This window comes from Panulirus ornatus, chromosome 64 (genome assembly GCF_036320965.1).
Source record: "Panulirus ornatus isolate Po-2019 chromosome 64, ASM3632096v1, whole genome shotgun sequence".
NCBI classification, from domain to species: domain Eukaryota; kingdom Metazoa; phylum Arthropoda; class Malacostraca; order Decapoda; family Palinuridae; genus Panulirus; species Panulirus ornatus.
In genome coordinates this window covers 5,951,112-5,973,717 of record NC_092287.1, presented here as the reverse complement: position 1 = coordinate 5,973,717, position 22,606 = coordinate 5,951,112, and the positions used below count along the sequence as shown (strand labels likewise).

Below are 22,606 nucleotides of genomic sequence, written 5' to 3'. Positions count from 1 at the left end.
ATAATTAATGTATCCATTCCCAAAGTCGAAACATGAAATAACTAAGACCTCTGATACACTGAACCCGCTTTTCCCATCTCCACTCCGGTGATTACCATTACCTTGGCAGGCCATCATCGCACTGAGTGAGGGTAAATCAGGTCCATTTCTACGTTCGTCCTTTCAGTGAGAGGGTCTGTTCACCATACCGGTCGCCCATGCCATCATGTACTATATTCGTCTTTGCTTACGCTGAGAACACACGTATTTGCTTCACCACCATTTGGGATACTTTATCTGGCTCACTTCATCCGACCCAATGCCCTACATAGGGCTGAGAATTACGACCAACTTCCCTACAAAGAGCTGAGGATTACGACCAACTTCCCGACATAGGGCTGAGAATTACGAACAAATTCCTTACATAGGCCTGAGAATTACGTCCAAATTCCCTACATAGGGCTGAGGCTTACGACCAAATTCCCTACATAGAGCTGAGAATTACGTCCAAATTCCCTACAAAAGGCTGAGGATTACGACCAAATTCCCTACATAGGGCTGAGAACTACGACCAAATTCCCTACACAGGGCTGGGAATTACGACCAAATTCATGATCCACAACGTACCTTCCCAGCACAGTTGCCAAGTTAGTACATCCTGCAGTGCTCGCATCCTCTCCCCAACCAGGAAATGGCACCACTGTGCTGCCCCAAGGTGGCATCTGGCGGCGGAAACTCACACATAAACAATGACTCAGTCAGCTGACTGTCACCACCCACTCCATGATTCCTTCGCCTCTCTCCTATCTTTAACTTTGCTCGCATTAATATCTAATTTCTGGGCATTACAATGTCAGGAAATGCTGTGTAACTGTCGTGTTTTATAATGTAAAATGAATAATCATACCACGTCCTTTCATATTAAGATTTTTTTTGTCTCTACCATGTGTTCATCGTCACGAACGTAATAAGGTGGAAGACATTCAATACACTTCAGGATGATTGTACGTCATCCGTACACAACTTCCCACCAGCCCTAAACAATCAGATGTTGCTTTAAGAAACACTAATGTCCGATGTGGTAAACTGATCGCCTTCCCTCGAAACATAGAAAAAAATTGTAAAAGAGGCCGTTAACATTTTCACTTTCTACGACAGAACAATCTACTTTTCTTTCTCATTAAATAAGTTAAAAGTGTAATGACCAAAGCAAATCAAGAGTTGGTTCGAGTTGTACTACACACTAGTCCACCTTCGCCAGCATCACATAACATAGTCTTCTGTCTTAGCTGGTATGTACATATCATCGTCTTCATGGCTGGTGTAGTTCTTACAGCTGGCTTGATATCAATACCTGATTTCCCTCCAACTGGCTCTGACGTTGCTAACTTTCCTTGTGTAGCTTCGGTCTACTCTACATATTTCTCGGTATTCTTCCTCAGCTCAATTCTCTCATCCAGCCAAGTCTTTTGTATCATTAAGGAGTATCACCATCACCTTCACTTGTATAAGTCACGAAGATCACAGTTTTTAGTCTGTATTATTCCCGAGTTAAGGATCTGGGTGCACACCTACATAACACACACCTATGATTGGTCGACTTCCCTTCCTTCCCGTGAGTTGTTCTATTATCTTTAGGTTTTTGCCTGCCCTGTTTCACATGGGGAGTGAATGACAAAATCTAAATGCTAGGGATGAAGTACCACCCTGGGAAGACCACCATCTCCTTGCTTCAAGCCCGGGGATCGCGGTGTGCCTCCCGCCTCCAGGGTAAGTGAACTTGAAGGAGGAAATTCCACCAATACCTCAGTAACATCGAGAGTAAGCCTTCGATGAGGGAGTGGTGGAAGACTGGTGGAAGACGAGCGACATTAAAGATGCTGTGAACAGCATCGCACAGTCGTGGGAGGAAATCAAACCCACAACAATCAACAGAGCCTGACGTCGTCTATGGCCTGGATATGTAGCATGGCTTCTCGGATTTGGGGGGCAGGAGGAAACACGGACTCAGATCCTGCAGACAATGATTGCTCCTCCTGCCAACAGTGCTGCTGGCTTTGTACAAACTGGAGCAGATGATGCAACCGAGTTGTCAGAGACGTATTCCGAGGATCTGACATGTGAGCAACTCAAGGAGGCAGGAAAACCCCACGAGAAGGAATGGTCTAGTGGTAGCGGCATGTCTCCCCCAACTAAAGGCTGAGTTGGAACCAACAGCTTAGCGGAAGTGTTACATCATGTGGACAAAGCTGTGGCCCTCAGTGTAAATATGGATGCCAACAACGAGCATGTCCAAGTGACCTAGAGAGAGATTAAAGATGCCCTACTTGCCTGTAAGGGGATTTACATTAGAGAAATAGGCAGGTCACACACCTAACACTGAATAATAAGCTTTTCGAAACACCAAAGCACGCTTCTCCTCCCTCCTCTCCAGCTGAAACGGCTGCTGAATTCCATCGCTCCGAGGGGAATGTGTGTACATACGTCTAGTTGCTTCCTTCCTCATCCCAATAACCCTCACTTCATCAACAGGTCAAGTCGTCGTCACCACCTGTATCATATATAAAACCCGTCTGAATTACCTGTCATATGGCCAACAGCAGCTGTCGGATCAAGACTGTCTCAATTACATCATACTGGAGAGTGGTATACGGATGGTAGTCTAAGTTCTTGTGGATATAACCCATAAATATGAGTTAGATCAGGGAACTGTGTGTGTCAAGAACATAACTCCCTCGTAGAATATGGGGTTTCAATGATCCACCATCTAGCCACAACGAAAAATATCCAGAAGCCTTCAGTACTTTGGTTGTCATTATTTTCTGTATGGTTCATCGTCTTGGTAAATCTTTTCCTAACTCTCTACTCTCCTTGACCGAGCAGCTTTTCGGGTTGAAGACGTTTTCTTTCACAATTTCCGTTTGTGGCCATGTGTGGTATACCACCATGCAGCTTTCTCTTCTCTGTCGGCTGTAGAGTTCCGCTTCTTTTTTTTTTCAGCCTTTCATGACTTAAGTAAATTTCATCCATCCCCTTGATACTTACTGCTCGTGAGATGCTTCAGAATTCTCTCTGCTTTGTTCACTCCCATTTGTTTCATCAATAACCATATGCCACAGTAGTGTTCTACTTTTAATATGCACATGAAGGTTTCATCCGCAGGTTTTCTATCTCTTGTGGCGAAAGTCCTCCTACTGTGACCTCTTCACCTGCCTCGATGGTGTTCATCTTCTCAATATGTTCTGTGAAATCTGGCAGCTCAGTCTTGATGGTAGCCAAATCTTTCACATCAAGATTCCACTTTCTATGACGAGCCATCGTTTGGTGCTACCGAAGTATTTCTATTCGTTAAAACTTGCTAAAAAAAAAATCTGTTCATTTAAATCCCATCATGTTCACCTCTGTCACACTCGTAAATCATCTCTTGAAGTCTTTCTCCAACTACTTTTCATCCCTCTCTTACCCCGGCGTTCTCCTTCGTCCGCTGTCATCAGCAGAGCTCCTTCCTCACTACACTTTTCCCTGCTTCCCTATCCGTGTCTTATGTAAGAGCACTGTACTGATACTACCATTCCCTCTGGTACCCAAGACAGGAGGACCCACACCTCACCCTCCTCCAACAGCGTTCCATTCTTTCCACTTCGAACCTTGTCATTTAGAAACTTTAATCTACCCGTTTTAGTCTCATTTAGAAACTCTTTCATCCATCTCCCTGTTTTAGCCTCATTTAGATACTCTTTAATCCATCTCCCTGTTTTAGCCTCATTTAGATACTCTTTAATCCATCTCCCTGTTTTAGTCTCATTCATAAACTCTTTAATCCATCTCCGTTTCATTTAGTCTCATTTATAAACTCTTCAATCCATCTCCCTGTCTTACTCACAATGTTTTCTTTCGCTACTCTGCAGATAAAAAAGTTGTCTGTTCCTCTTCCGTTCAGTCCTCGTTCATATAAGCCACGGTGGTGAGCTAATAATACCCGGGTTTACCTGCTTTTTTTTCCCTCGTTCAAATCAATGTTGGCCTTCATCATGAAACTGGTCTTGCTGAGGCGGTTTTAATATTTGTCTTAGAGTTGCAAGGTTCCGCCTGCCCGATGTTACGACGCCAAGTGAACTCGTCGCCTTCAGCGAGGCTGTATGAATTGGGAGCGCAGCCCCGTCAACCAACTCGAAACGAGACTACTCCATTTCTCTGCTACTGGAAGTAGCACAGCCTTGGGCCTGAAGGAGTCTTTTAGACAGGTCCTGAGGGTAATCAATATATGTCCTTTTTAATCACTCCTTCAAGGACTTTAAATTACATGTCAAGCTTATTCGCCTGTAATGTTTACGTACTGGATTGGATCCTTCTGGATGTATTGGTGTAGCATAAGCAATGTTACTTGGTTTGCTATTTCTATTTCTTTTCTTCCTTTAATCACGTCTCGGATCTTATGTCCTGGAGTCGAATTTCCCGAGCTGATCGATCGCTCTGATTATGGAAACTCCAGATATTTTGATATTTTGGAATACATCTTAAATGTACTGAAGTTCCTCATTCAAGTTCTCCTTACGTCATGGGCTGCTTGCCAATTTACGCCATTCAAACAACATCCAGCGTATATATCCTCGGGATCATTTTCATATCCATCGGCTATTTTAAGTCCAATATCTGTGCTCTTTATTTTTGCTCTGTGCTGTATTACTCGCTTTTCATTCATATTCTTTTTTTCTTCAATGAAATTTTACTACTGTCACGAGCGCATTCTTTATTTTCTCGTAGAATTCTTTCATTCTTGATCCTTTCTTTGTTTTTCTTGTCCTCTGCTTCCATGCCTTTCTGTTCATCCACAGTTTTCAATCCCAAGTTATCGTCCACTTTGTACCTGTTTTCTTGATCTTTGGTGTCTGGTCAGAGATCACTAGAGAGAAAGAGACAAGAGAGTACCATCTGTGACACTGATCACGCTATTGCTCTCTGCTGTGGCACAGTCGTTGCACAGTCCATCAATTCTGAATGCCATCAATGACACTGATCACGCTATTGCTCTCTGCTGTTGCACAGTCCATCAATTCTGAGTACCATCAATGACACTGATCACGCTATTGCTCTCTGCTGTGGCACAGCTGTTGCACAGTCCATCAATGACACTGATCACGCTATTGCTCTCTGCTGTTGCACAGTCCATCAATTCTGAGTACCTTCAATGACACTGATCACGCTATTGCTCTCTGCTGTGGCACAGCTATTGCACAGTCCATCAATTCTGAGTACCATCAATGACACTGACCACGCTATTGCTCTCTGCTGTGGCACAGCTGTTGCACAGTCCATCAATTCTGAGTACCATCAATGACACTGACCACGCTATTGCTCTCTGCTGTGGCACAGCTGTTACACAGTGCATCAATCCTGGGTTCATCTGGGACTGATCTCAAGCGCCTCAAAGTTCTCTCGCTCTATGTTGAAGCAGACTGGAGGAGACTGAGAGAGAGAAAGACCCGCCCTCACTACAGTGTCTATGACTGAGATTCTGCCATGATAGCAGGGCTAGCTAAAGTGTAGCGCTCACCGCTACCTTGTCTCGTGTGCTGTTGTATATCTTAAAAGACTTTCTCTCCGTCTCCCATCCACTTGTTATGTTTGTATATCCCATCCATACACACGACTCCTGCGACAGAGTTATCATCCCAAGATTTGTCTGGAAATGTCTTCATCATCCCAAGACTCGTCCGGGACTGTCTTCATCATCCCAAGACTCGTCCGGAACTGTCTTCATCATCCCAAGGCTCGTCCGGAACTCTCTTCATCATCCCAAGGCTCGTCCGGAACTGTCTTCATCATCCCAAGGCTCGTCCGGAACTCTCTTCATCATCCCAAGGCTCGTCCGGAACTGTCTTCATCATCCCAAGGCTCGTCCGGAACTGTCTTCATCATCCCAACACTCGTCTGGAACTGTCTTTATCATCCCAAGATTTCTGGAAATGTCTTTACCATCCCAAGCTCGTCTGCAACTGTCTTCATCATCCCAAGGCTCGTCCGGAACTGTCTTCATCATCCCAACACTCGTCTGGAACTGTCTTTATCATCCCAAGATTTCTAGAAATGTCTTCATCATCCCAAGACTCGTCCGGAACTGTCTTCATCATCCCAAGACTCGTCCGGAACTGTCATCATCATCCTAAGACTCGTCCGGAACTGTCTTCACCATCCCAAGACTCGTCCGGAACTGTCTTCATCATCCCAAGACTCGTCCGGGACTGTCTTCATCATCCTAAGACTCGTCCGGGACTGTCTTCAATCGAGTCTACTCCCCATGAACGTTTCTGTACTCGCACCACACAAATTCCTTCGTCCACCAAGTACTGCACGAAACAAGACAGTCCTAGTCTCATCCCTGGACACCGGTGTATTCTATCCAACTTAAATGTTATATTCTCCGGAATTCCACCTGACAGTGATTCTTTATCTTCTTCATCACTGAGTCCCTACCAAGGTTGGAAACCATATTCTTTATGCTCTCTCTCTCTCTCTCTCTCTCTCTCTCTCTCTCTCTCTCTCTCTCTCTCTCTCTCTCTCTCTCTCTCTCTACATGTGTATGGTTTCTTCAAATGCCCCCACTGATTCGTCTTGTACATAGTCTCTACATTCTCAATATCAAAGTTTATTCCTATCTGCTTTCCTGGTAACCATACAGCAGAGCGATATTAAATCTTACCTCTTAAAACAAACATTGGACATTTTCATTATCAACTTCTTGTATAGGTCCATGTCATGCCACTCGATACTCGGCTTGTGAAACCACCTCACCAAAGTCTACCTTAAACTGAAGTTTTTCATTTACAATATTTCCAAGATCCTTGACTTTACAATCTTCTTGTCCTGTATGGCCTTTACATGTGGGTGCTGAAATATTGTTCGTTCCCCTTAACACATTCGTTCAAATTTCTTAAATTCTAAGTTCTTACTTTGCCCGTCTGTAATTTACATCCAAATATCTCAACATTTTTGTATTTTCCATTTCACTCATGTGTACACATCTCCAAAGACCGAACTACACCATCTACCACTTATATATCCAAGTCTGATATCAAAATTTGAAACGGTGTTGAAGCTGGAACAGTTATGTGGTACACCTGAAAGTCCATCTTCAGCCATGTTTCCATTGGCAACTACTCCGAGCTTCCTCTTGCTTAGAAATTCTTCAGTCCGCTTCCCTATCCTTCCTTTATATGTTCTGTCTTGCTACTTTCTTTTGTGGCCCTGTGTCGTAGCCTTCATCATACGCTCTTGCAAAATCAAGAGACGTCCTCTTTTTCCCATTTAGCGAAGTCTGACATGTCATTATTGTGAGTTATTAGTATAGTCTCTGTGCTTCTCTAGGTACAAATCTGTGGTGTCTATCACTTACGAGTTAATTTGTATCAAGACGATCCATTACATCTATATCACTTGCTCATATATTTCAAGTGCGTTGCTAGGCTAATAATGATCTGTACTGTTTCAGCAGCAATTTGGTTCCTACTTCATATACTGGTCTTATGTGGGCCATTTTACTTTCATCTGCTAGGCTAGATTATAAGAGGTGTGGCTATTATTCCCTTAGTCTTTTTTTCTTTAATGTTGCCTGAATTCCATCTAGCTTTGGTGGTCAGTTCTCTTTGAATGACTATATGTCTCTTTCAGCATTTTACGCAGCGAGGTCACGTGATGAGTACCAAAACATTTGGCGAAGTGGCAAATTCCACAATAGCATGACGTCAATTTCAATATAAATGGGAGGTTATGGACGGTGGTGGCTGATTCATGTGAGAAACTGCAGAAGCTGGTGACTGAGTTTGGTAAAGTGTGTGGAAGAAGAAAGTTAAGAGTAAATGTGAATAAGAGCAAGGTTATTAGGTACAGTAGGGGTGAGGGTCAAGTCAATTGGGAGGTGAGTTTGAATGGAGAAAAACTGGAGGAAGTGAAGTGTTTTAGATATCTGGGAGTGGATCTGTCAGCGGATGGAACCATGGAAGCGGAAGTGGATCATAGGGTGGGGGAGGGGGCGAAAATTTTGGGAGTCTTGAAAAATGTGTGGAAGTCGAGAACATTTTCTCGGAAAGCAAAAATGGGTATGTTTGAAGGAATAGTGGTTCCAACAATGTTGTATGGTTGCGAGGCGTGGGCTATGGATAGAGATGTGCGCAGGAGGATGGATGTGCTGGAAATGAGATGTTTGAGGACAATGTGTGGTGTGAGGTGGTTTGATCGAGTAAGTAACGTAAGGGTAAGAGAGATGTGTGGAAATAAAAAGAGCGTGGTTGAGAGAGCAGAAGAGGGTGTTTTGAAATGGTTTGGGCACATGGAGAGAATGAGTGAGGAAAGATTGACCAAGAGGATATATGTGTCGGAGGTGGAGGGAACGAGGAGAAGAGGGAGACCAAATTGGAGGTGGAAAGATGGAGTGAAAAAGATTTTGTGTGATCGGGGCCTGAACATGCAGGAGGGTGAAAGGAGGGCAAGGAATAGAGTGAATTGGAGCGATGTGGTATACAGGGGTTGACGTGCTGTCAGTGGATTGAATCAAGGCATGTGAAGCGTCTGGGGTAAACCATGGAAGGCTGTGTAGGTATGTATATTTGCGTGTGTGGACGTATGTACATGTGTATGGGGGGGGGGGGGGGGTGTTGGGCCATTTCTTTCGTCTGTTTCCTTGCGCTACCTCGCAAACGCGGGAGACAGCGACAAAGTATGAAAAAAAAAAAAAAAAAAAAAAATATATATATATATATATATATATATATATATATATATATATATATATGTGTGTGTGTGTGTGTGTGTGTGTGTGTGTGTGTGTGTGTGTAAATTCACATATTTCTTCCCTGTACCTCCCCTGACGATGTGATAATTACACGAAAGTGTACTTGGGAGCTTATCGTGTTTCAATTCTCTATCCCGCGCACACCTTTCACCCTACTTCATGTTCAGGCCCCGATCACTCAAAATCTTTCTCACTCCATCCTTCCATCTCCGATTAGGTCTCCCCCTTCTCCTCGTTGCCTCCACTTCTGACACATATACATCCTCTTTATCAACCTCTCCTCACTCAATCTCACTATGTCCACACTATTGCAGCACACCCTCTTCATTTCTCTCAACCACACTCAATCTTATTACCACACATCTCTCTTACCCTTTTATTACCTACTCAATATTATTACCACACTTCTCTCTTACCCTTTTCTTCCCTACTCAATCAGACGACCCCCTTCAAACCACACACTGCCCTCAAGCATCTCATTCTAACACATCCACTCTCCCACGTCAATTCTTATCTACGGCACATGCCTCCCATTCACACTAAGTCCTTAGTACTACTATACCTTCAAACACCTTTTCGTCCTCCCAGACAATGACCTTTCTTTCCACACATTCCTCAATGCTCCCAGGACCTTCGCCCAACACCCATCCTATGACTCGCTTCCGCTTCCATGGTTCCATTCGCTGCCACGTTCACTCCTAGGCATCTGAAACCCCTCACTTCCTTCAAATTTTCTCCATTCTAACTCATAACGCATCTAACCTATCTCTCAACCTTATTAAACCTAATAATCCCATTTTTCTTCACAGCTATTCAACAATTCCTTGTTTCATTCGCTCCCATAATCAGTCGCCAACATTTTCAGTTCCTCACTCGTAACTTCCACCTGTGCTGTGTCCTCCACAAACAACTCACTTCCTCGGTCCCTTCAAACTTAACACCCCTGAAGTTCGAGCGTTCGCCTGTAACCCCCTTGCCTTCGTACCAGGGCATTATAGATGCAATCAATCCTCAGGCACCTCCCCCCATAATCCACACATACAATGAAAAATCGTAACTAACGAAACAACACCACAGCCATCGACTCCAGCCTCCTTGCCCATTCTAATCGTACACAAGGCTTTAAGCAACCTCCTGACCCTCCTCATAACATCCACCCGTCACATAATATTCAAGTATATCATTCCATTCAATGAAGTAGTAACATAGCAAGACTCATAATAAGAAAAAGTCGAAGTGTGCAATGAGTATGTAAAACCACCAACATATTTCATGTCAAGTCGTACAAAATAGCAACAAAGGACCGTCTACTTTGTGCCAAGCGTATATATCTTGCGATGTCGAGCGTGGCAGCGTAGAACAATGTGCTGGATGATAATATAATATCCATTCTTGTAATCACATATTTGCGCATGAGCCAAAAGAACTATATTTGTTTTCTACATTCTATGACCTTGACCTCTGCTATTCTAAGAAGAAAAAGTTTGACCATAAACAATGAAATTCCCAAATTTTACGGTCAGGGAGAAACATCATTTTTGAAGACGTTGAAAGTTCAATGGAAGAGCATCCTCGCATCTTCACGTTTACGTCCACATCCTGAAGATGCATGGCCATCTTCGAAAGAGATCGCTGACTAAAGGCTTTCCTGATAAACACGTTCGTTATGATGTAGACGCATCTCTCACTGACACAATAAAGGCGAGCGCCTGCTGAAGCGCTCGCCCCACACTCGCGTTCGTACAGCATCGCTTGTAGTCGGAGTATTTGCTGGACGCTTGGGCACACGGTGATGACGGTTCAAGTGGGGCAAAAGCGTGGAAACACACCAGTGGCAAACGGTGAGTCGTCCCTACTCACACTGGATGCAACATTAACATTTTCCGGATTCTTTTGACGACATTTACCTAACTGTCCTCCACGACTCTGTCCAAACCCAAGCTTGCGCAGGGTATCAGGGCGCGAGCCAGCCGGCAAAGTTGGGAAGGATCGCTGTGGATGTTGAAGGCATCACAAAGTACCTTCCTCAACCGGGGAAAACGAAAACCCTTCCACACATATTGCGATGAAGGGCCAGACCCCCCCTAAAACTTCGGCCTTTGCTGCCTATGTTGATATCTATTTCAGTCCTTGAATGATGTTGACGACTGGGAATGCCTTGTCTGCGACTATAATGCAAGGGAAGGGGCAGGTGGAGGACCTCTGCGCCAGGAGTCCTTCATCACATCGAAAACGTCTTTTTTATGTTCTCGATTTGCCTGGGTAAGTGACGTCGCCGACACCGCTGCAGAGGAGGTTTGTGTAATCCCGACACCATGCTTGGTATTTTCGTGTAGGTGCTAAGGACCTGCTGAAGGAGAGGTCGAGGAGGAGCTGCTTGTGAAATGCCACCAGCTCACTCATTAGTCTCGGCATTAATAACATTAGGATCTCAAGGGCACTTCCCAGGATCGGCACTGAGAATGCCGTCTTTAGTATGGCGTGTACCATCTCCATAACAGATCAGTTCACTTTTTGTTCTTCCCACGTTCAGTCTCGGTAACAGATCAGCGAACCTTTGGTTTCAGCAGGGAACTCGTCACGCTCGTAATTTCTGGCATCACTTCTACGAGTGTTCTGATACGTTCACAAACAATGGACTACACCCGAACGAACTTCAAGCTTTTGAGTTTAGTTACACTCCTTCGTCAGTAAATCTATTCAAGCGGGTTTTTTCAGAGAGCTTAAAGCTTTTCAGTTTCGTTACACTTCGTCAGTAAATCTATTCAAGCGGTTTTTTTTTTCAAAGAGCTTAAAGCTTTTGAGTTTCGTTACACTTCATCAGTAAATCTATTGAAGCGGTTTTTTTCAAAGAAAATAAAAACGCAGCATGTATGGGGCAGCCGTCCCCTTCTATAAGTACTTTTCGATGAGTCAGACTCGTACCAAAACATTTTCTCTTAATGCACAGACGATCATACGGAACACAATTCTTGGCAACAGACAACTGTATCTAAAAATTATAAGTTCTAAATCTTGATTTCATATCAAAATGAGATTCCCTCTCTCTCAATACGCAACAGCAGGTTAAGCTATGACACTAAACACATAAGGGAAATAAAGTAGGCACTCGTGCCTTACGTTCCATCACAAGCTCATCTTCAACCCGGGGTGAAAAATGTTATGGTCGTTGATAACAACCTCAATTATGTAGACATTAATGATCAGTTTCGTACGTACATAAAACAGGACTAGCTTATACACCCGCCCGCCCCTACCCCGGGTAAAGATACCTAAGTAGACGAAGGACTTGGTTCTCAGCGACACAAAATTGTAAACCAATTAGAGAGGAACACCATGCGGTAAGCAAATCTCAGCATAGTTCTCCACTATATGGTTAAAGTCCGAAAAATACGATTTATTTACTTCTTATGATCTAAACAACGTGTAAGGGTGAAAGTAAAGCAGCTGTCTTTTTTTTTTTTCTTTTTTGAAAGCTTTTGTGAAAGTTCGTCATCGAAGGCTATTATTAGCGAAAGTTAAGTCATGAGGGACTGGTAGGGCTGTGCTTCGGTGGTTAGGAAATTGGCTGACTGGCTGTAAACAATGGGAAGAGCCTCTCAGAACAGTTAGACGTAAGAAGTGGTGTCCCTCGGGGACCAGTTCTCGAACCAGTTCTCTTTCTCATATACTTTAGCAATGATAATGGGTTGCATTGTAAGATATGAACATTCACACACGACACTAAGCTGGGAAATAATTCTACCAACAAAGTTGAACGTCTACAGCATCAAACTGGACTGGGCTCACAGGTGGCCAATGAATTCTATTAACGGTACGTGCAAAAGTTTACAAACTGGAGTAAAAAAAAAAAAAAAAAAAAAAACGTGAGCTAATGCATGATTTCTGTTGAGCTGCAAGAGGTACGTGAGGACAAAGACATGGGCGAAATAACCGCTGGTAACCTAATGCCAAGCAAGCAGTGCGCAGTAGTAGTCGAGAGAGAACAAAATTCTTGGATTCATCGGAAGGGATTTCGGATTTAAATAGGAACTTTATAATTCACTGGTGCATCCCTATCATGAATACTGCGTTCACTTTCGGTCACCCCACTTGAAAAAAGACAGACTTGAAAAAAGAGAGAAAAAAGGAGCGAGTACAGTGTCAAGCTACCAAAGTGATTCCCGGACTGAGAAACAAATGCTAGAAGAGTTCACTAAATTATATAAATCCATTTAACTTAGCAAAGAAACTGTTCTGAGGTGATCTAATACAATTCATCAAAATATGGGCCTTCATACGTTCCTTATGGATTGATTTGTCGGATTTCGCTTGTACTAATGGATACACTCAGGATACACTCATGGGCCGAAGTTTTAACTCGAACGAGATGAAGTACTTTCTCTTCGACACAACTGTTAACACTTATCTATTTGCCAAAGTACTTTCTCTTCAACACAACTGTTAACACTTATCTATTTGCCAATCAGTCACTGAAAGTAATGCTGGCATTATTTGCGCCTCCTTTATCACATGAACGATTTGCAAGTTATTCTCTCTGAAATATCCTAGGCCTTTAATACCTTTTTCACGACACTAAGTTTCTCATAGCTTCCACTGCCACAAACAGCCTCAAGGACCCGCTGGTCTGTTGCTGTCTGAATTCCTTTGTGTTTGTATGCGGTGGGCTGGTGACAGATGTGATAGCTGAATGATTCGGTTGGAAATACTTGGGACAAAATAGACATTCCGGTGGCTGTACGAAACAAAATAGAATGGAAATGGTATAAAAAAAAAAAAAGAAATAATTTTCAAAAAATGGAACAGAAAGCAAAAGGAGGTAATCTTAAGACAACCTTACGAACTTCAAATTCCTCCATTCTTCGAGTTATGGTCTGGGTTTAAACGTATGGGAATGTTAAAACGCACAACTCATAGCCTTCTTCGACCTATAACCAGCTGAATTCCCTTGCCGCCGTAAAAGCTGGCGAAGAGACTGAACGAACTTTGGACGCCCTTTAAACCGCTCGGTCTGTCGTCGGCCACCGACTTCTTGGTCCTAATTTCGACCTCTACTGCAGACGGAATGATCGACTTCGAAGATGTAGAGTCCCTCTTCACAAATGTAACAGTGGACCAGAATATCGAGCTGATCCTCAATCTAATATGTAGAAACAACGACACTCCCATACTGGATATCACTGACTTAGCCATCAAAACCCTCCTCCAGCAGTGTACCAAGAAGGCCCCATTACTGCGTCCCCACAGACGGATGTACTTCATAAGGACGGCGTCGAAAAGACACCAATGGACTGTCGATAGGTGGACGACATCTTCGAGTTCGACTGACAGAGACAGAGACGCACGAGTTGAGGAGGAGGTTTATGGACAAGTCAAGCCTCAACTTCAAGTTAGAACTCAGCACCGAGGGCGCCCTCCCTTCCCTAGATACCTACTCAAAGCGATAGGACGACCACTTCGACACCACCGTTTACGTCAAAGCCACCAAGCCTGGACACTGTCACAGTGGCAAGAATGAGTGTCCCCAGCGGTATAAGGACTCCACCATGAGTGCTTACGAGAGAGAGGCCCTATCTCACCGTTCGTCGAGGGACTCCAGCAAGCAGAAACTAGACCAGGTCACTCAGGTCCTGGTGATTAATGGATAATCAAAAAGGGGGAAATCTGGGCCTCTATTCGCAAGAACCAGAAGAGATGGTAAAGAAGGAAATACACAGGATATCATCCGAAGTACACGCTCCCAAATCAGACAGCTCCCCCTGACTCCATCCGCCTTTACTACAAGGCCTTCTCGTGTGATCAAGGGCATAATCAGCAGAACTCTGAGGTCTACCAGCAACGACCAGAAAACGGATTTCATTATCTATTACCCAAGGGAGGAAACATCACATCTCTTGCTCAGAAACAACCCAGCACCAAGACCAGCGACTTTCCAGAGCAGTCGTGTCATACACGAACTCCGATGCCTAGAAGAGGAGTGCACGGCCCGTCCGTCATATATATATATATATATATATATATATATATATATATATATATATATATATATATATAGGCATGACCCCCATTAAATTGTCCCGAAGTATTTCGTGTCATTTACAAAGCGGGAGCCCAAAGAGACACCGGAGATCCCGCCACATCACCACCCTCACAAAGGAGAAGTTGGAGAACGGAACGTCTATGTTCGACACTTCACCCGAACCTTGGCGCTTTCAGACCCTCGAGGTCCAGCTCTACATTAAGGAGAGATACCTGAGCAGAAACCTACAGACTGGCGGATCTTCTTGCGTGACCGAGTGCTCCACATGTGACCTGTTGCAACGAAGGCGAGACGACAACTGGTGGCGGCACACATCACAGCAAGCCCGTCTGGCCTACAGCGGGCCAGCGTTCACTGGTCAGATAAGGATAAACTGCCTAACGTAGTCATCCCTCAATCGTCAATAACCTTCCCTTTGATCTTTGATTTTTTTGTGTATATAAACCTAGACCAAACCGTACTGTTCTTACCGCTGAAAGTGTGACACGAGATACGTGGTGTGTTGTGTTGTGCCGTGTTACCGTATACCTAAGAAGAACTACACTAGTGGTTCCGACGTCTGGTTCTACCCCTGATATGAACTTGTCCAGCTAAATTTATTGGTGATCTACCTCAGCAGTCCATGAGAATCATTTGAAAAGTTGAGAATATCAACAAGAAACTGATAAATACTAAATTAAGTTATAATGAATGATACATATCTGAGGTCACCTGCCGAAATACAGTTCCTGACAATATGTCAAACTTATCACATGAAACACTATGGCCCATTTGAGATATTTGCAACTACTGCCTACACAAAGAAATCGCGCCATCATCTGGAAACTAACCACCATAGTAATACCAACCCTAAAACCACCCAATTCCCGCTACTCCTACCGCCATATATCACTTCTAACCTCAGTATCCAAACATGTAAAAAGCAAGTCATACGAATCAAATACTACGTCCCTGTCTCGCCCACACAGCAAGGCTTCAAACCCAACCACTCATCCCACCATCCGAGATACTGACGTCATATAACAAATCCTGGACGGATTCAACCAACCACATCCCCCATCCCGCAAAGCCCTTGTGGCAGTAGTCCAACGAAGTATCTCGAACCGTCTCCCAACACGTCCCTAAACAAAGAATACTTAACCTCATCCTCCACAACAATGACAAAAAAGGGGCTAGCCTATTTCACAGCTGGCCACCGTGCCAGTATGCCGACTTCATTGCTGGCCATCCTCCCAGAATCACTCGCAATGGGTTCAGCTCTACAAGACTAAAGCTATAAAATGAAGTTCCCGGGGAAGATTTCTTTCTCCAGTTTCCTTCAACCTCTTCCAACACGACCTCTCATTAACACAGGCAAACCTTAAGAAGGTCCTTTCATATGACGGTAACCTCACATCACACCCTGACACCGCAGCGGAAACTTGAAACACAGTGGCTGACCCAGAACAGAATGTCTCCATCTCCACACAAGTCTTCAATCCCTCTGTGAACCCCAGAGAGACAGGCATCCAGCTCACAACCACCACCAGTCACCTTGAATGGACAGTGTCTCTCTCTGAGCAAAACACCAACCGTTCTTGTCATCACATACGACACACATATGACATTCCCTCCCAACACCAAAAACAAACAAACGAAATGCCATCAAAACATTAACTGGAACTGGATTCAGACGAGAAAAAGAATCTCAATTGAGATACCCTCGACAAGCAATTGATCCTCTCCACAATGAACAGTTTCTTTTTCCACCCCCTCCCGAGCATACATAATAAAGGAGTAACCCACACGAAATAGGGCACTCGGAACAATCCTAGGATGCCGAGCACCCGCGACCACCAAACATCTTCACAACGAAACGAATCCTCCCAATAAGCCAGTTCCAGCTAAACATGCTTGGCACTCAGTCCATAAAACAGTACTAGAAGTAGATATGAAAAGCTCGCCCATGCCTCAATTCAGTAACCTTTACTCAAGAGATCACTCTACCCCACAACAAATATAGCATAGACAAAACATTTACAATAACATGAAAGGCAGTAAATAACCCGACCTCCCAACCCAACAGGGATACACCAATCAAAAAACCACACTCCCTAGACACACCCGAGTCACACTATCCCCCTTACGCTCTCGACAAACCCTCATCGACACAACCAGACAACCATCACTTCAACATACCCTCAGACCCTTCATCCACACGGACCAAACTACCATAAAGAAGATACAACAGAGCACACTTAATAATCACCCGCCCTGCACGCTCTGCATAGGACACATTTGACGACTACTTCGGTGAGGTAAATACCACGGTGACACTTGGAGTTAAGACATTCAAAGATGTAACACATGAAGTACACAGACCAAGAACAAAAGAGCTGTGGTAAAACCTGGCTAGAGACAAGCCGAGCACAAGGGTTGATGTTAAAAGGGTGAAGGTGAAGGCCACCAGAAGTTACATATGTGATGAATATGTCTGCAGAAGGAAGGAGTATGGATAAGCCACACTGGCCACGGTCAAAGAAAGGTGAAGGGAAGCTGTTCTTTGTTCATAAGACTTTATTTCATAGCACTTATAAAAAAAAAAAAAAAAACTGCATTCAACATGAAGATGAAGCCTCAGACAGTGCCAAAATTCATAAAAATATGAACGCCCAAGAGGTATTAATGGAGGTAAGGGAGATACATATTCAAAATGAACGGGATCATTGAATACGACATGAATTAGGCACATCCCAAACACTTGAAAATGCTTCCCAGGGAAACCAGCCACAGAGGAGTTGAATGTTTAGATGTGTACCGGCAGCAAGTATTCTATCGTCCCTAATGGGTCAACCGTCCTGAATAACATCATGTTCCAATGGGATCAAAACTTTGCCAAATATAAACGACATATGCACACCTTCAGTAATGGGGTCATCCATTGCCCAATATCCCATACCTTAACAAAAACAGATCACTCGGATTTTCAGCATGAACCAAGTGTATGGCAACTAAAAATTTCCTTTAGCACAAAAAGCTACACTTTTACTTCTCAATAAAGATGGGACTTAGTCCCAGGTAAGATTAAATTGCAATTTCCTACTCAAATCTTTTATCTATTCAGTGTGAATGACTTTTCCGCTTTATCTGACGAGTTTGTATCAACATACACGAATGATTAACGACCAGTTTTCTGATCAACTTAAGTATCAAGCATACATTTCGGCAGGACTCGAATGAGTAAGCCCCACCACCTTAGTACAACTAGGGGAGCAGTATATGACAAACATGCATCTTGTGATATATACATACATAGAGAAAATGGACAGAGGAAAAGATGAGGAAAAATCAACGAAAGAAAAAAACTTTGGCTCATTAGAAAGGCAAGAAGGAATATGGGTATAGGATTGGCATTCAAAACATTAGCAGTGAAAACATTCACTACTGTTGATTAGTGATATATATATATATATATATATATATATATATATATATATATATATATATATATATGAGTAAAACAAGTATCTGTCAGCTGAATATGAAGACATAACAGCAGAAAGTACACTACCATCAGCATTATCAATCATAGTAAGAAGAAAACAGCAAAACTAAATGACCTACGATCAATGAAGCGTTTAGCGGCAAGACAGGAAAAACGTGTAATACGTATCAATTACGATCATAAATGCGTATACGAGCGTAAGATGTGTGTGTGGGGGGGGTGTCTACCCTGCTGAATTTCAACCCTCCAATAGGCTAATGGTGGATCCGCCCATTAACTAAGTCTGCCCTTATCTTTTATCAGTTGTGTGCTTCTTTACGGCAGTAATTACAAATGCTGGCATAAAAAAAAAAGAAATCACAGGTGACATGCAAATAGCTCATCTAGCTCCACTTCCCTTATCTTGATGGGTATAACCTCATCTCTAGCTCCACTTCCCTTATCTTGATGGGTATAACCATATCTCTAGCTCCAATTCCCTTATATTGATGTATAACCACATCTCTAGGTCTACTTCCCTTAATGTATAACATCTCTAGCTCCACCTCCCTTACCTTGATGGGTATAACCTCATCTCTAGCTCCACTTTCCTTATCTAGATGGGTATAACCTCATCTCTAGCTCTACTTCCCTTATCTTGGTGTATAACCACATCTCTAGCTCCACTTCCCTTATCTTGATGGATATAACCACATCTCTAGCTCCACTTCCCTTATCTTGATGTGTAACCACATCTCTAGCTCTTCTTCCCTTATCTTGATGTATAACCACATCTCTACCTCCACTTCCCTTATCTTGATGGGTATAACCTCATCTCTAGCTCTACTTCTTATTTTGATAGGTATAACAACATCTCTAGCTCCACTTCCCTAATCTTGATGGGTATAACCACATCTCTACCTCTACTTCCCTTATTTTGATAGGTATAACCACATCTCTAGCTCTACTTCCCTTATCTTGATGGGTATAACCACATCTCTAGCTCTACTTCCCCCTTATCTTGATGGGTATAACCAGGTCTCTAGCTCCACCTCCCTTATCTTGATGGGTATAACCACATCTCTAGCTCCACTTCCCTTATCTTGATGGGTATAACCACATCTCTAGCTCCACTTCCACTTTTATCTTGATGGGTATAACCACATCTTTAGCTCCACTTCCCTTATCTTGGTGGGTATAATCACATCTCTAGCTCCACTTCCCTTATCTTGGTGGGTATAATCACATCTCTAGCTCCACTTCCCTCATCTTGATGGGTATAACCACATCTCTAGTTCCACTTCCCCCTTAACTTGATAGGTATAACCACATCTCTAGCTCTACTTCCCTCTTATCTTGTTAGGCATAACCACATCTAAAAAGCGACCACACAGTAGTAAGTGACTGGCCTACACCAATGACTTTACGCCTCACCTTGAAGAGGGACTGATAACGTGAACTTGATGTACAATGAAGTGAATTTTACTTTTACGTAGCAGCCATGTCTTCATAAATGCAGTCAATGGAACAACAGACATACAAATCGCACTTCACCCCCGTCTAAACTGTGGTAGTCCCGTCTTATAAAAGCGCATTTCATTTATCAACAATTACTTAAAACAATCGGCCTCAAGGGATTTAGGGATCAAACCGCTCCTAAGTGGGATCAAACTGCTCCTAAAAGTGACTGCTAATAAATGTGAAAACTTGTTCATTCTTCACGGATTGAATGTAGCTGAATTATAGAGACTTTCTGGGTGTGCAGATCTTGAACACTAAATAGGGCATAGGCATGAGCAAGCACACATTATGTACGTCAACAAAAATGCAGTTCACCAACAATAACTTGATGTTCATTTCTTTTCCCTCCCCCTCAGCAACCTTATACATACCATGTATTTACGACCCAACACATCACACAACGCTACCGTTTTAACGAAGTCATTTACTAAGTTCTTTAAGAGGCAATTACGGCTGGACGAACAACGTGGGCACTCCCAGGAGCCCTTACATCAAGCCCTGACATATCAAGGGGTCGCTGGACACTTTCGAACGGTATGAACTTCACCAGATATCATGGCGCTTCGAAGAGGTTTACGTACACACATGGAAAAGGAAAGCAAAGAAAAAAAAAAAAGAAGGGAATGCCTTAGCTTAAGACTACAGCTACTTACGTGCAGCCAACTAATGCAAATATGACTGCAAGCAAAATGCTAAGCACTTCTATAATAAGAATCTTCGGTCCAACACAAGGAGTGAATTTATGGTTTAGTTAGACGTCAAAAAACAATAATTTCATATTCTCATTTTTAAAGATTGTATTCAAGAAATCTAAATAAGGGAGGCAGCTGCACCCAAGTGGGAGAGATTGTAATAGTATAATAGTAGAGATGAAGCAAGGATGAGAGATACAAAAAAAATATATATATATGCAGTATAAGATAGGCCAACAATGTAGTCATGACATACAATAAATGGCTCCACAGAAACAAACCAAAAGACACAACATATTCAAGAAATGTGTCCATACAAACACATATCCCAAATCACAGCAAAACTAACTCTTCCTACCTTTGTTATTGTACAGGCAGGTGTCTGAGACAGAGACATGAAACAAAAAGAAATGCACATGTACTATCTATCTATTATCTTCAACTCCATTCCCATTTACATGGGGGCTCACCAAGTGCATGCATGCACCGTGTGCGATTCAAGTTTTCCAAAGGGTTGGGGTTCCTAAACCCCCCAACCCCGACATGTATTCACAATATCATCATGCCCCCGTAGCCAATATTCGCAAGGGGCCACATCACACCTTAGTGGAATCTAGATACAAACTATACTGACACAATTCTTAATAAACCCAACAAACACAGGACAAGTTTCTACAGACAATCAAGGTACAGGAAGCAACTTAAGGCAACGGCATGCAACCACATAATTGAAAAGATAACATGCCTAATCCATACAAAGATGGCAATAAATTCAATATCAATATAATCATATCACTTACTGCAGCCCCAAGACCCTCAACCCCAAAAATGTATAGAATAAAACCATGGTACGGCCATGACCTGATTCACATGCAAATACCAAACACACACATACAGTAAATTGATACTGAAATGACGAATAATTTGTATGAATCATAAGTTTGACATGCCAGCAGCTTATAATTTACTTTAGTGCAGATATCCATATGCATATGACGAGTATTCTTTCCTTAGGCATCCAGCTAAGAAAATAATCAATTTACTGAACAAGAGAGAAAATGGTAAGACCTGAACAAGGTTCTTTAATAATGGGTATTAAGAAAATAAAAACTGTGGGTCAAAATGGAATCTCATTCGAGTAATGCTTGACCATGGAAAACACAACAGGGGGATAAAGATGACTATATATGACAAGGAGAGGTGACAGTGTGGAGGCAAGCACAGAATATCAGACAGGGAAGGAAGGATGTGGATCAGGCATTTGCTTTGAAGAACATGGGTGACAAATACTTACCAGAGGGATTTGTATGTGGTATTCATGGATCTGAACAAAGCATAGGATACGGTTGACAGAGATGCCTTAAGGGAGGTGTTACGAATATATGGTGAAGGAAGAATGCTCCTAGAAGCAGCGAGGAGTTTATACCGAGTGGTGAAAGTCGCTCTGCGACAGGGGTGTGTGTCACCATGGCTGTTTAATTTGCTTATTATGGATAGGGTGGTAAGGAAAGTAAATGCATGGGTCTTGGAGAGTGAGGCCTGGGAGGTAAGTCTGTTGTTGGTTGCTGGAGACACGGCGCTGGTGAAAGATTCTAGTGAGAAACTGCAGATGTTGGTGTCTGAGGTTGGGAGAGTGTGACAGGCGAGACTCGATAAAAATGTGCACAAAAGTAGTCATTAAGTTTGGCAGAACAGTGAAATAAGACAGGTTCGTCGAGGCGAGTGTGAAAGGGAAGTGTTTTAGATAAGTAGGAGTAGATATGGCAGTGGATGGAACCACGGAAGCCAAGCATGACTCAGTGTGGGTGAGGAGGCGAAGGGTTTAGGAGCATTGAGGAATGTACGGAAAGAGAGACTGCTATTTGGAAGGGCAAAACTGGGTAAGTTTGAAGGCCTGACAGTGTTGGGACGGATGCGAGGCATGGGCTATAGCTAAGAATGTACGAAAGGGGGTGACCATGTCGGAAAAAATATTCGAGGACAATGTGTGACGTGAGATGGGTTCATCGGGAACGTAATAATAGGGCATGAGAGAAGCGTGGTCATGGGAATGGTTAAGAAAGCTGAAGAGGGTGTGCTGAAACTGGAAATATTGACAGGATAAGTGAGGAGAGTTTGACTGA

The 22,606-nt window shown here is 43.1% G+C and overlaps 1 protein-coding gene across 41 annotated transcripts in view; it reads right to left on the bottom strand.

Moving 5' to 3' along the window:
• LOC139746171 (uncharacterized) overlaps nt 1-22,606 on the bottom strand; it is a 254,221-nt gene that overhangs the window by 189,329 nt on the left and 42,286 nt on the right. For 22 of the 41 annotated variants that reach the window (XM_071657068.1, XM_071657063.1, XM_071657058.1 and 19 more), the window contains one exon: nt 20,842-20,865. The exons of the other annotated variants lie outside the window; for them this stretch is intronic. In XM_071657068.1, the coding sequence (XP_071513169.1) occupies nt 20,842-20,865 (24 nt within the window). The remainder of the gene's footprint in view (nt 1-20,841; nt 20,866-22,606) is intronic. 41 annotated transcript variants of the gene reach the window in all.